Source organism: Recurvomyces mirabilis (genome assembly GCF_035927965.1).
Source record: "Recurvomyces mirabilis strain CCFEE 5264 chromosome Unknown scaffold_21, whole genome shotgun sequence".
Classification (NCBI taxonomy): Eukaryota; Fungi; Ascomycota; class Dothideomycetes; order Mycosphaerellales; family Teratosphaeriaceae; genus Recurvomyces; species Recurvomyces mirabilis.
Window position 1 is genome coordinate 254,483 of NW_027041955.1, and position 14,834 is coordinate 269,316.

The 14,834-nt window shown below is 53.7% G+C and overlaps 4 protein-coding genes across 4 annotated transcripts; all 4 read left to right on the plus strand.

Moving 5' to 3' along the window:
- Positions 1-1,444: 1,444 nt before the first annotated feature.
- On the plus strand, positions 1,445-2,930 carry LTS14_007573 (uncharacterized protein; the record flags this gene model as incomplete). Its single annotated transcript, XM_064840265.1, has 3 exons — positions 1,445-1,606; positions 2,424-2,564; positions 2,832-2,930. The coding sequence occupies 3 exons, from the start codon at positions 1,445-1,447 to the stop codon at positions 2,928-2,930; spliced, it is 402 nt and encodes a 133-aa protein (XP_064692145.1).
- Positions 2,931-6,891: 3,961 nt separating this feature from the next.
- Positions 6,892-8,233, plus strand: LTS14_007574 (uncharacterized protein; the record flags this gene model as incomplete). Its single annotated transcript, XM_064840266.1, has 3 exons — positions 6,892-7,164; positions 7,221-8,055; positions 8,094-8,233. The coding sequence occupies 3 exons, from the start codon at positions 6,892-6,894 to the stop codon at positions 8,231-8,233; spliced, it is 1,248 nt and encodes a 415-aa protein (XP_064692146.1).
- An 833-nt stretch (positions 8,234-9,066) lies between these two features.
- Positions 9,067-10,770, plus strand: LTS14_007575 (uncharacterized protein; the record flags this gene model as incomplete). Its single annotated transcript, XM_064840267.1, has 1 exon — positions 9,067-10,770. One exon carries the CDS (start codon positions 9,067-9,069, stop codon positions 10,768-10,770), a length of 1,704 nt encoding a protein of 567 aa, XP_064692147.1.
- A 137-nt stretch (positions 10,771-10,907) lies between these two features.
- On the plus strand, positions 10,908-14,731 carry LTS14_007576 (uncharacterized protein; the record flags this gene model as incomplete). The annotated part of the gene is made up of 4 exons (XM_064840268.1): positions 10,908-11,061; positions 11,111-12,204; positions 12,258-12,554; positions 13,352-14,731. The coding sequence occupies 4 exons, from the start codon at positions 10,908-10,910 to the stop codon at positions 14,729-14,731; spliced, it is 2,925 nt and encodes a 974-aa protein (XP_064692148.1).
- Between the last annotated feature and the right edge of the window lie 103 nt (positions 14,732-14,834).

The following is a 14,834-nucleotide window of genomic DNA, read 5'->3' on the forward strand; positions in this document are numbered from 1 at the left end:
TGCGAGGTCCATCAAGCTTTCCATCCCACAGTATATAGTCAAGCGCATCTTGCCTGCTTCCCAAGCTACTTTTTGCTACGGCGAATGTCTCTCATGCTCTGTGCTTCCCGAGTGAGGTACAGGGATCGGTGGGAGATGCATCGTGCGGAGGTCGGGGACAGGATGGTGTCAGATCGACTCGTTATTGTACGCGTCTATCGATTCAGACGGTCAGTCCCTTGAGGGACGAATCTGCGATTGTTCGGCTCGATTCAAAAAGGGCAGCAACAGCTCGTTACACGATCAGAAGGTGGACGAAAGGTCTGAGGCTGAGTTATCTTCTCTTCTTCTGGTTACGGGAGAGCTGGTAATCGTAACGTTGCTACGGGACCCTATCCTGTGAGCCGTCCCGCAGCCATTGATGAGCAGCGCGGCAGTGTAGCGTGAAAGTGGATACGCGACAGGCCAGCACTCCGGAGAATGCGACAATGGCACAAGATACTGTCCACTTTGTCTGGCTCTGCGAAGGATGCCATGCGCCATATCAGCGTCGGGCGAATATTGTCCTCTTTACAACCCTTCGCAAAAGCTATGACTTCGGAATTACCAGCCAGGCGACCGAGACCGATTTGCGACATGCTCTTGTGCTTCTCATATCGCCCTGACACATACAGTGGACACAGGTCCTTCTCTTTCATTTGCACGGATCCACTGGGTGGTCAAGCTGTGTTGACATCACAGGCGCGATCTGGAGAGTGTGGTCTGAATGTCCGCTCTAAGGAGACGATGGTCAGCATGTATCCGTCTGCAGGCTCGTTACGCAACATGATATCCATCTGGATCTGTCTGGGAGCAAACGGGACTTGATTATATCGACGCCTTAACACCTCTCTCCTGTAGAATCTTGAAAGTTGGTGCAATGGGCTTCCCTTGTAGGCAATACTTTCGGACGCAAACCTTGGGATCCTGCCTTGCTCGAGCAATGGAGTAGGTGCCGTTATTATGCGGACATCAGGATGATCAATAGGAAGCGACGGGTCGATCAGGGCATGGAAGTGCGAGTCTGCAAGAGATACTTGCATGCCGCCAGCATTCGAGGGACAAGAGTCATCGAAGGACATCTGTACTCTGAAGTTCGGAGACTCTTGCCGTCTGCCCAACTGGCAGGATCGGTCGTAAGCCGGGTATGGACCTTGATACCGCGGAAAGTAGCAGTGGTGTGTACGATTGGGGCTGGAGTGTCAGCGGGCGGTACGAGTGGATTCTCGTTGCGCTCATACCACTGCATTTCCGGGCGGCCGCGACGCAGGAGCGATGGAAGATCTGCGTTTGCGGAGAGATGTGACGAGCAGTGTTGCAATACCGCTTGCAAGAAGCTGTGCTGTTCTAGTTCGCGCTCATGCTGACCAGGTCTCTTTTCGTAGGTGGAGGCCTCTGGCATCCAGACACCGCTCCGACTGCAGCCATGCGACGCAGTATCGATCGTCACCCTGAGCGCATCAAGAGTGTTTTGACAGACAACGAGCTTCGCAAGTCGTTTCTGAAGGGCGTGTCGAAAGACGAGAAGAAGGTCGTAAGAGCTTTCTTCGCGTCGAACTCCGACAACGCCCTCAAGACCAAACCCAAAGTAAGTCACGTTTCGGATTTCGGTCTTTTGTCGCGCTCGTTAAAAGCTCGAGTGTCGTTGTCCTTCTATCTCCGCTGTTCGAAGGGTGCCGTGGTCTTAGACTTGTCGCGGTCTGGTCCGAGACACGCTTCACGTGGGCTTGGTAAGACACGAGCAAACCTGGAGTGAATCTGTTGATAGTTTACCGTCGGTCGTCGTCAGGACTGGAGTCTGGTAGCATCAAAGGATGGTAACCTAACCACGAATCACCAATGCGAACTGAGGTTTGTACTCCGTTACTCGGCGAGCCTTGGTCGCGAGCAGAGATGCTCGGGCTGGGGCAGCCAAAGACCCCTGACAGACTGCCCGTCAGCGGGCCACGCCAGCTACCTTCTCTGTTTGGGTTGGTCGGCGGCCCACACGTTCCAAATCGATGCTACGGATCATCTCGACTGCCTCAGAGCCCGTCCGAGCTCCATCGACGGGTTTGATCAGACCACACTGCAGCATCGTCACATTTGGCACATGATGAGTTCTGTGCCCGATGTGACAAGCATGCAGATGTGCCACAAGCCCGCTGCAACTCACCGAAATCTTGCTGGTGATGAGATGGGACGGCACGATACTATGGTAGACTAGCTCCCTGGCCGAAAGTCAAACGTGCACTTGGTAGCCGACGAAGCTGCGCTTCCATTCGTACGGCTACAGCTTGTGAGCGAGGAACATGCCTGCCTAGGTGTACCGTGATTCGTGGCACCTTCTCCGCCTTCAATCAATCACAGCGTTACAGCGAGCTGGTAGGAATGTGCGTCGACACCAGTTGCTAACAGTTGTGCAGGGCTACGAAGCTGATCATCCAGAAATCGAACTGCTTCGGCTTCGAAACTACACGCTGGGAACAAAAATGAAGCAGGCGGATCTGCTTGGTGAGCAGGGCTTGGAGCATGTGGCGAAGCTGCTTGCTACACTCAAGCCAATGGTAAGCACCTCTCTTCGCAAAGTCTTCCCCCGGCCATTTGCTATACGCCTCTGTGGAGTATGAAAGTTGAAAGTGGAAAGTGGAGCAATAGCTTTCGCTGCGGAATAACCTCCCATTGCTCAGCGTTAATACTTCTCGAGACTGTAGAGGCGCGGAAGCCTCAATCAAGGACCGGAAGGCTTTCTTCGAACGCTGTAGCAGCTATCGAAGAGGCCGTCGATCGCATCTCGCACGTTGACTGGTGCTAACGTGCTGCTCCCTCTCCAGATTACATTTCTCAACTCGGTTGTTATGCCCGATGAGGAGGAAAGCGAGGAAGACGAGCAGGCGTCCGACGAAAGTGAGCAGGACGATGTAGATGCATGATGATCGAAGAAAAGACAGCAAGATATTCTGCAGTGGCAACCAGTAGTTAGGCAAGCATTATGCTTCAATTGTACTATAACAGATTTGTCGATCCACGCCATGGTGAGATCTCACAAGTATCTGTTGACTGCACCTTTTCGGAGGATGTAGGACCTCTCGTGCGGTCTACCGTAGTACAGAGAGAGTGTGCAGCACTGACTCCAGAATCACGAAGCAAGACCATCCTCGCCACGAACGATGTAGGCAGCTCTCCAAAGTCTACATCGTGGTTTCGAAGCCAGTCTTCTTGAAATGACAGCCATGGAGAGTCAGAAGGATTCCCCTGGCCCTGGCTACGGTTGTGAAATCTGTTCTTACGGTCTATGTACACTAACGCTGCCGGAGACGGACTGCACTACTGTGCCTCCCGTGCCTTTTTCTTACACGTTCACCAGTGCGCCTGCGATTCGGATCAAGCTAACAGCTCATCGAGGCTCTTCGTCTCGTCGACACCTATGTAGCCATACATTTGACACGTCAGACACCCATTGTGGAGGTGCCAGAATAGCAATATTAGCACATATGCAATGCTACGTCGTCGAACGTATGCAAACACATCCGAACAAAGCGTCGCTTACCCTGTGCCACCAACAATCCACATTTCATCAAAACATGACAAGACCCGATGTGTTTTCAATACTGCAGGGTCAGCCACTAACCGGCGCCCGCTAAGATTGACTCTCGGACCGCGACATGAGCTTCTGGTCATCTGACCTGGGCCTCCTCCTACCATTTTCCGATGTTATCGTCGATTGCAAGGCCCCTGCTTTGGATGCTTTGGATGACTAGGTGATCCTTGCTGGCTCGTTTGCGTGCCGCCGTATGCTTCCGTTTCGCGAAGACGCTTGCTTGCACGACCTTGAACCGCATCGAAGCGACAAGAGTTTGGGACGACGGACTCCAAGAGCGGCGGGATACTATCTGACACGTTCGGACAAGTGATAGCAACAGGAGCTTGCATAGAGCGTCGCGCGATATTACTTCATGTCATTGGGCTGCTATTGTACGAGGGTCCAAGCAGCGGTCCTCATAGCCGAGCCGGCATAACCGCCACAACCCTGTCTGCTATCAAGCGCCCACCAAATAGCATGGCCTCGCCATGCCTGCGTCGTCTGGAGCGGACTGTCACTACAAGACGCTCGCAATTTGACAAGACGGCTTGTAAGGTTGCCCAGGAGGAGCGATCAATATGAACTGTTCTTACTACCACATCCAACATACTGTAGTGCAATTGAGCGATTGAACAGTGTCAGCTCAGCGGCAGGATCGCTTCTGCGCTGATGGGGCCGAGCAGGCTGTACATTATGCAGGTCTTCGCCCTTGCTCGCTGCCATGAAGCGGCACTGCAATCGTTGTCGTAAAGTCCAGGGTAGCCGGAGTTCTGCATGCCTGCAACGTGCGAACTGCTTTCTCCAGCATATGCTTCGTACCGTGCCGCATGGTTGCTGCCGGGTACGTCGTATGTGCTGCAATGCGAAGGCCCAGGATCACGAAGAGCGTCGGTGTTGTCTTCGATGTGACAGATCACACGTCTCAAGATCGGGCTTCTCCGTGAAGATACGAAGCAATGTCTATGGTATTCGAAAAGCTTGAGCTTCTAAAAGGACATATATGACTAGACCTTCCTGCGTCGTGTATGGCACCGTCATGTATGACACTTACTTTCTGGTCCAGACATCTCTCATCAAGCTGCTCCCTGGACTACACTCATTCTGGCCGATCATTCGTCATCCTGAAGTGTGTTAGGCGGTGTATCCACAGTGCAAAAGCACGACTTCTATGCACGCCACGGGCTCGACGTATCCTCAGCAATCTCGCATCCGAGCTTTTCTCGCTGGCAAGCTCATAGACGGTGTGGCCTGTCGATAACCTTGCATGTACGAATGCAACTGTGCTACGCCACCAACACTGTCGTCGATAGTGTGAAGGTGGTCAGGCGTGCACGGCAAGCCTGCTTTAAGGTTAGGGACGGACCTCCCCCTCCTCCGAATCGGCTCGACTACGGCGTCGCCCGCACTCGTGTTGAACCTTTGGTCCAAGTCTTGAAGGTTTCGAGGCTTCGATAAGAATCACAGTTTGAATTGTCACACGAACTCATCTTAGTTCAGACCGATCGTGAGTCCAAAGAGATAATCACATCAGGCCCAAGGTGAGCAGCGATATCACCCAGCGTGATCCTGCGACATCGTTGGCCGCCTCCATCCGGCGGAAATAGGCTTTGGCAGCTTTAGCGATTGTTTTTTGTGATTGGCTGGGGGTGTTGAATTTCCAAGGACTGACAAGATCATTTCCAGAACAGACGCTCGTCATCAGCCGGTACTCGATACCACCGCCACCTTATCGCCGGCGCCCGGCGACCACTCATGTAAGTTGCAGACAGTGTGCGCCGCAAGCAACGCTCTCATTCGCAGAATGCTCGTTATGATCCGTCCCCGTCGACATCAGCCGCGCCATCTGACTCCTAATCCTGGAGCTCGCGTGGCAGCTAGATGCATGATGACGGGCCCTTCCCGTGGCCTCCGTCACAACCGCGGACGTGGGCAGTTGAGCAATGGAAGAATGCCAATTTGGCAAGCATCGAGACTTCGCTACTGGCTGGCATACCACACCCCATTGCTTTTGGTCTTAGCTGAGCGTTACCGTGCAGCTGGCGTGCAGCATCATCATTTCGCTTTGTGCTGTCCCATACATCCTTCTTACTTGCCAGGATGTTCTGATCAAAGCTGACGAATCAGCTCACGCATAGGTCGTTAGCTGGTGGCCGCCGTGTGGGCCACGTACCAGACTCTCGCTCACGCCGGCGGCGAGGGAAAATCTCGTCGAGCCACTCATCAGCGCCGCTGTGACAACACGGCGCAATATCGCGGTACGTAAGTTGTCGCTTATTAGCGTAGCGGTCAGTCGGCTGAGTGCATGTGCTTTAGCTGCAGCAAGGCGGGTTTGCCGTTCCTTCGCGCATTTCACTTGATTTCCTGGCGCGTCCCGCCACGGAACGATCTGCGTCTTGCTAGCGCACGAGCACGTCGCTAGTCGTAGTCCTGTCAGCGAGCGAAGGAAGGGAAGAAGGGCACCAAAGCCACGCTGCGTGCCGTCGTGTTTCCTGCTTGTCACGCCTTGTCACTATCGGCATCGGGCCTCTGCCAGGAAGCCAGCCCATTCCGAGTACGGAAGGTTGTTTCGATCTCACACGACAGCTGGCTGGCACTTAAGTCTCCCGTCACCCCACCGTCGCCCTCGCTTCCTCTCTGCTGGGACGCCTCGACGAAACACCTTCTCCCGCGCCTTCTGCCGCACCAACGCAACAACCATACATAAGGATAGCCGTTAGCCGAACACTTTGTGCGACGTGCGCTGCGACGACTGCATCACTTCACACAGAGATTGGCGCGTTTCTGTGTTACGTTCACAACACATTGACTGGACCACGCTGCAATCGACTTTTGTGCAGTTTGCCGCCGCGCATATCAAACGGCTTCACTCGCGACTCGGCCCGCACCTTGTGCGACCAACATACTCGACCATCAAGGATATCTGTGCCATTGCTGGCGCCGATATTGTTCGCCACCGGACTCGCAACGCTTAGCTGCAGCGTAGCTGTCGTCAGCTTATCCGCGCATCATCAAAGCTGTGCATCATCACATCGCACATTCCTACGACCATGTATCCCAATCCCAACCAGAATGGGTGGAATCCGAATCAACCTCCTCCTACCACACAACCACAGCAGCAATGGTCACCGCAACCACCAAACGGGTCATTCACGCCACGTGAGAATCAGGTGAGTTGCACTTTTCCTGCATGAGAAGCTGCGCCAAGAAGCTGTGACCACATTTACCGTTACGCAATTGCTCTTCCACGTCGAACTTGTTCTTCTACTTTCTCCGCACCACTTTTACATCCATCCTTCAATACATCCACCAACATGGCAGCCGCCATCGACCCTGCGCTGGCCGCAAACATGGCTGCTGACACGAACGGTGAGCAGCTCCCTCCGGTCTCGCAAGCCGTCCAGCAGGCACCTCCCACCATGCAGACGCTGCAGCCTCAGCACCCCGACCAGTATCGCGCGTTGCCGGCACCTCCCCACATGTACGCTCCGCCGTACCCACAGCCACCCATGGGCGCGTATCCTCCACCACAACCCGCACCACGTCAACGCACCGCGATCGCATGCAGGTATTGCCGCAGACGCAAGGTATGCGACATGAGTCCGAAGAGTCGGTCGCGTATAATGTTGACACGTGATCGCAGATAAGATGCTCCGGCTTCGATCAGTCCGAGGATGGCCGCTGCACCAACTGTCAGCGTTTCTCGCAGGAGTGCGTCTTCACTCCAGTCAGTGCCCAGACTCAGGCCTTTGTACCAGCGCATACTGTCTGGCGTGGACAGAACCCACCTCCCAACACACAACTTTACGGCGCATATGGTCAGCCACTTCCGCAGCATGGCCAACGCGACCCCTACGCCCAACCACAACAGGGTGGGCAGTATCCGCCACCACCGCAAGGCTACCAACAGCCACCGATGTACCAGCCTCAGCAAGGTCAGCCGCCTAACATGCAGCCGCTTCAAGGTCAACAATCCGGCGCCAAGCGCTCGAACGATGAGCCACATACTCCGACTCTGCCACCACCCAACCCGGCCGAGCAGGGCCAACGTGGGTCGTTTGGCTACCCTGACCCAACAGGTCTTAACCCAGCTGGTGCGTCGCCCGCTTCTTCTACTATCTCGTTCCATTCCGCACAACCACAACCATACTATCCTCAGCAGCCTGCCCGTATCTCGCCGCAGAGCTCATACTCGTATGATCCGTCGCGTGCCTCTTCCTCGCCTCATACGCTTGGTCTGTCTGCTGCACCTGCACCACCTGGCTCTGTGCCATATCAAAGTGGTCGCACGCCGCCGCAAGGCAATGCTGCTGCTGCTCATGCTGCGCGCCAAGGCGTCCAGATAAATGAGCTGGTTGGCCCTGGTGGTCAACAGCAACAGCAGCAGCAGTACCAAGCGATGCAGCAGGCTATACAGCAAGCTATGAAACAGGAAGGGCGCACGTCGACGGACTCGAGCATGGTCCAAGCTCTGAGACGTGGGCCAATGTGAACGGAAGGCTGACTCGATCAGCAGACGATCCCAACAAGGCCCTCATCGACGGTGTCACAACTGGTGCCGAGAAGGACGAGGCTAGGCGTCGCAACGGCGAAGTCAAGGATGTCGGCGTTCAGACGGATGACCTGCATCTGCCGGTCAAGGAGCAGGCCTCCTAGGCTGGTGACTGCGGGCTGCAATAAAGTATCGAACGGAGACGGGTTTCGGCGGATCTTCTCAACAACAAGTGTTACGAACTTTGCAAGGCGTTTATGACTTTTCTGGGCGGCTCGATTGTCTGTGTGGCTGTTCAGCGACCTGTCACTACTGCGTTAATGTGTCGGAATCAGTACGACTTCGAGCATGAGGGTGGGATATGCGTTGCTTTTCCTTGGGCGCGGTTACGATACAGCAAAAGCTCCCTCTCCTGCTCATGTTGAAATCGGCATGAGAGGCAAGGAAGCGCATCGGTAGATAATAGCTGTGACCAAAGTAGTTCTTGCTCGGAAATGTACGATGTCGCAAGCTTCATCATTCTCATTGTAGCTCACCTTCTCGCTTGAAACTCGCGGCTTACTGCTTGTTCTGTGTCGATGGGTTCGCCACGCTTTTCGATGAACATTGTAGATCAACGAAGGAGAGAGGGAGAGACTGAGAGTTGAGGTTGGAATTAGTTACGAGCCGTTCGGGTGCGGTCCGTTCTGGCGTTTGCGATGCCCACGAGTCGCTTTTTTGGCTGGAGGAACGGGGCGGTCCAGTATGCGGGAGCATGCGAAAGGAAGCATGGTAGGAGTGGTGACGGGAAGTGATGTGCGTGAATGAGCAAGGACAGTACTGCGCTTCTATCTTGAGTGTTACAGCCACAGGGCTGAGAAATGCAGGCTTTCCGCATCTTTGAATGAGGAGTAATGATGGTGTAGTCTTGCTCGCACACGATACCGACAGCTTGACGACCTCCACCTCTGAGAGCATCAGATCCATACCATTCATACCAAAAGGGCTTTTCGACAGGATGGCGGCTACTCTACATCAGTGGGCACTGCCCCGTCTGCAACAGCTCTTACCGCTCGACGACGACAGCCTGAAGCAGGTGTTGCAGTATGCAGAATCACTACCCAAAGATGCTGCAGCAGAGCACTTGAAGAATCTATTAGGCGATGAGCCGAAGTCGCTGGAGTTCATCTCGAGTTTCAATATGCGACGACAGAATGCCCCAGCGTCCTCTCAAGCACAGCAGCAACCGATGGGCAGTCGAAGCGCACACCCAACACCAGCAGGATCTCAGCATGACGGCATACCGAGAGGTGGGGCTAGAGGCGGCAGGGGAGGCAAGAAGAGGGCGAATATTCACGCCTTACCAGCAAGGCAGGTCGAGCGTCAAGGCCAGGTTGGCGGAGCGTATGTCAAGCACGATGAGGAGGATTACATGCCTCGAGCAGAGCGAGCACGGCAAACGCACAAAGAACAGATGACGGACAACATGGCACTGCGAGAGCGGGCACCAGATGCTACACAAATGCCACTCATCACCGACGATGCATCTGCTACTACCAAGCCCACCACCTCAAAGCTGCCACCCTCCGCAGCAGGAGCTCTTGTTTCAGACTCGTTGTCGCCACGCAAATCACAAGCCTCCCGGACAGCATACCCAGCGCCGAAGACTAAGATCAATATTACTGGAGGTACAGCAATGCATGGTGCTTCTTCAGCTTTGTCCGACCTCGATAGCGCTATTCGTACCCTCGAAATCCAGACCAACCCATCCCTGTCCATGACCGATGCCGAGAACGACAGGCGGAAGTGCAACTGTATGGCTACACGTCATCCTCTCCTGGACATCGCGCCGAACTGTCTGAACTGTGGCAAGATCATTTGTGTCAAGCAAGGTCTTGGACCATGTACCCATTGTGGTTCGCCCCTGTTAAGCTCTGACGAGGTTGGAAAGGTTCTGCGTGTCCTCAAAGATGAGCGTGGTGATGAGAAGCAGAAAGCGAACAACGCTTCGCACAAGAAGGCAGATGTTGCTCATGGAAAAGCACGAGCATTTACTGGTCGTGACTTTCTTGCGCAAGCGTCCACCTCTGCTCGCTCGTCGCCACTATCGTCCGGTCCTGGTACACCTGTGGAGTCGGAGGATGAAGCTACGAACAAGGCCAAGGCACATCGAGATAAGCTACTAAACTACCAGGCGAACAATGCACGGCGTACGCAGATACATGACGAAGCGGCCGACTACGATATACCTACAGCTGGCACTAACATGTGGGCTTCGCCTGCTGAGCGTGCACAGCAACTGAAACGGCAACAGAAGATGAAGCGAGAAATGGAATGGAACGCCCGGCCAGACTACGAGAAGCGGAGAGTGGTCGCTTCGATCGACGTAGTGAAAGGCAAAGTCGTCCGACGAATGGCGGATGTAGAGAAACCAGATTTCTCGAAGGAAGATGAGGCCGAGCAGACGGAAGACTATCAGATGCCTGTCTCGCAAGGCGATGGTCAGGGAGCTTTCAGTAACAATCCGCTGGCTGCCGGTCTGATCAGACCGATGGCTAAAGAGGACAAGGGCAAAGATGCGGTCAGGGAGAAGACGACTACTTGGCGACGTGTGCAGATGGATGCTGATGACAATGAGGGGTGGATTCTGGATGGTGGTCTTTATGGTGGGAAGGTTCCTGAGGATCGCATCTTGAGCGAGGATGAGCATGCTTTTGGCTGAGCTCGTCGGCACTCTGAGAAACATGAATTATGATTATGTCTTGGCACAACCTGATCTACATGACGTTGGCCGGCTAATTGAGGAATGCGGAACGCGGTAAACAGCTGCGTCAAGCGCGCGATCTTCGCAATCGACAAATGAAGGCCACGAAAACTGTACAATACCTGATGTCGGCAACGACGTATCGATACACAGTCTTGGCCATCTTCTCCTTGGTGTCACATATGAGTCACGTAGTTGCAGCATTGCCTACAGTTATTGGCAATCCTGGTTTTGGTTTCAGCTACATTAGTGCGTGGTGCATGAGCTCGCATCGTATGGGGCGCTGACTATCCGCTAGGTTGTTACAATGATGTCTCGAATCCACGAGCTCTTCCAGACGCAGCGCTCTTCTCGGTCCAGATCAATGTGACGATAGAGATCTGTGCCAAGTTTTGCTCGGGCTTTCAGTTCATGGGCGTAGAAGCTGGGTCGGAATGCTACTGTGCTAATGTCGTCAACAACCAATCCGCGATGGTCACGACAGAGTCTGGCCCTACGTGCAGCGACCTGGAGTATGCCTGCGTTGGAGATGTCGGAGAACAGTGTGGAGGAGATGAAGCCCTTAGGCTGTACGCTCAAGCAGGCGCAACAACAGTAGCACCAGTGCCTTCGCATACTGGCTATGTGTATACGATGGACTCGCTCGTGGTGCCGAATGTGGCCATCGAAGGCGCATCATACAACTATATGGGCTGCTATACCGACCCCGGGCCAGGTACAAGAACACTGAACGGCAACTCCACCTACTACGATGCTCCAAGCGTGGAGGGATGTGCCAATTTCTGCGCCAACTACATCTACATGGGTCTCGAGGCAGGAGGAGAATGTTACTGCGGCAACACACTTGACAACGGTGCAGCACTCGCAAACTGTCAGAACGAATGCTATCAGAGCTGCGAGGACGGTGGGTCTGAGCGCTGCGGAGGCTACTTCAGGCTCTCACTGTACCAGCTTAACGGTCCCAATTTTACCGATCCCAGCCCGAGTGCTATCTGCTCGTACAATGGTCCGGCCACGGTGATCGCTACTTCATCGAAAACGCATACATACTATGGCCCGATAACGACTGCGTCGGCTGTGACCCAAGTGGTCACAATCAACAGCGCAGGGCTGACAACGACCTTTCCAAGCTCGAGGTATTTCTGTGAAGGCGGCTGTGAGCCTGATGCCAACGACCCAGCCACGAGCATGACCAGGAACATGTCGCCTTCAACAACAGCTTCTGCTCTCCCGACTGTCCAAGCGAGGATCAACAGATGCAATTTCATTGGCTGCTACAGCGACAATGGTGGGTATATGGCACTGGATTACTTGCAGGCACAAGTGGCTAGCAATGTCATGTCGCAGGAGCTTTGTGTCAATCAGTGCATTCTCGGAGGCTACCCATACGCAGTGAGTGTACCCACAGCTTCTTCGAGATTCTTCGAGTGCTGATATATCGGCAGGGAGTCGAGTTCGGCAAACAATGCTTCTGCGGCTGGCACATCGGACCTTCCTCTTCCTTGGTCAGCAATGGACAGGTAGCGGCAGATGGACTTACACTTGCTTGCAACGATCCGCTGTACTCATGCATTGGCAATCGAACCGAGCAGTGTGGTGGCTTTGCAACGATAGATGTTTGGCAATGCCCACTTGACGCCTCGGCGAGCATTGCCAGTACGTCTAGTGCTAGCAGCACATCCACCACGGACAGCACCAGCACATCTGCTGTAGCTGGAGTAGCGATTGCGACGGGTGCATCAGTAAGTGGATCAAAGCGAGCCCATTGACATACTTCCTGCGCTGACATTGACCTAGCGTATTATCCAGCATGAACGACAAGGGCAGCCTCAGTACTGGTCGAACGCCAGCCTGTCGGATCGGATTATTCTCAAGCGAGACTCGAAACTCCACCCATAACCAGAGACACGTAGGATTCGTAGAATTGGAACCCGGTGTGGCGTAGCGGAGGCTCCAGTAGAGAGCTCTTCCCGGTTTTGTTAGGAGCACTCCTGGGAACCCGTCCTCTCGTTGCTTCTCTTCGTGCGCGCTCTCTGTTCAGAGATGTCTCTACTGAGACGCTCCCAGAAGCATAAAAATAAGAGCAGATATCCACGTACTTCGCGTTGTATGAGTCCCAAATTCGTGCGTGATGGTTTTGAAATGAAGACCTCTATGTACCTCTCATACCCATTGGTTTATCGTGGCTGAGTGTGGCGAATTGCCTGATCACACCACCATCTTCCAGCCTACAGCGTACAATAGTCTGAATGACATGTCTGAGATCGCTCTCTCCACTGATACAATCACAACCTCCAATTTGGCTTTTCGAGGCTCCTCAACGATGCTAGAGCACCAGCACTAACCTTACAATGGCCAATGTGGAGTACTCCACCATCTTTGTAGAGAGGAGTCGAACAATCAAACGCCAAGGTGGTGTGACGGTGACTTTGGGCTGTTGGATCCGGCAGACAGTTGATCGTATCATTGACAGACCTCCATCAGTCCGACGCATCTCCTACAGTCTCATGCCCGAGCCCACGCTGACTTCTCGATGTAGTCCACCACGTTCAAAGATGTTGACCATGTCTACGCCCCGTTGCCACACGACCACATCCGCCTACTACGACTGTTTCCTGGAGCACAGTCGGATCCTCTACGAGGAGAATTGTACCACATCAGACTATCAGGAAACAAATTTGACGAGTCGTTCGAGGCGCTTTCATACTGCTGGGGTGAGACGAAGCCAGAGCGCAAGTTCTACGAAGGACTGCATATTGGCGATACACCGCTACCCCTGACTGAGAACTTACATGCTGCACTCCGCCAATTTCGCCACTCACACCAACCCAGGGCGTTGTGGGTGGACGCTGTGTGTATCAATCAGATTGATGAAATTGAGCGTGCTGGTCAGGTGGAGAAGATGTTCGACATCTATGGTTCAGCAGATCGAGTTCTTCTCTGGTTGGGACCAGAGACTTTGGACAGTCCAGTAGGCATGAATGTTCTTCGTCATATACTTCTGATGCCACATACTCTGGCCAAGGCACCCTGGGAGCTCCTACCGCACCAGATGCTGCGAGATGGCATTGCAGATATCTTCGAGCGGGCGTACTTCACTCGCATGTGGGTGGTGCAAGAAGCGTCGGTCGCACAAGACATACAGATGTTTTGTGGTACGCACCAAGTCTCGTGGAAGAACGATCCTACTGCTGTGCGAAGTATCCAGAGGAACATCAAGCTTGCTGCCATATCGCCACAATGGGCTGCAGCCGGCCTCGAGCAGATCGACATGGATCTGTTCCTCCAATTGTTACAACTGCAACTGGAGTCTGGGCCGCTTAGCAAAGATCAACAACCAGTACGATCAGCACCTGACCTCCTAGATGTTGCTTATGAACTACGGCACAGGCATGTTACTGATCCTCGCGATCGATATTATGCTATACTTGGAATTGCTTCACGTACAACCGGTCAAAGCATGACAGTGGATTACATGATGCCGGTTGAGGACGTATATGCCAGAGTGCAGCGACTGGTGAAAAGTGACGGCAATCTTGACAGCAACCAAGTTAACACATCGCATACAATCAAGGCCGACTCGGCCGCCTTTGCAAAGCAGACCTCTACTGTTCAGCACAGTTCGCAGGATTCACCCAGCACCATCAAGTGTGGTATCATTCACGACAGAGTCATGACCTGGCCAACGTCTCATGCAACGGTACAGGATTACATGACCCACCACGCGCATCTCATTTCACGATCTCCGACAACAGAGCCACGCATGGGACAGCAGGAAACCCTCCATCAGTCTGTCACCGCTGCAAGGCGAGTGGAATTCGCCAGCAAGTCGGCAATTCAACTCGTGAATTCCGGCAATAGAAAAGAGGCTGCAGCGGTTTTGCGTTCTATAGCGAATGATCTTGAAAGTGCAGACTAACAATGTGCTTCTTGCTACAAGCTGCTCGCCTAAAACAAAGAACCATAACCACGATCTCGCCATGAACAGTATCATCCTACCCTCCACCTACCTGCATGCTATA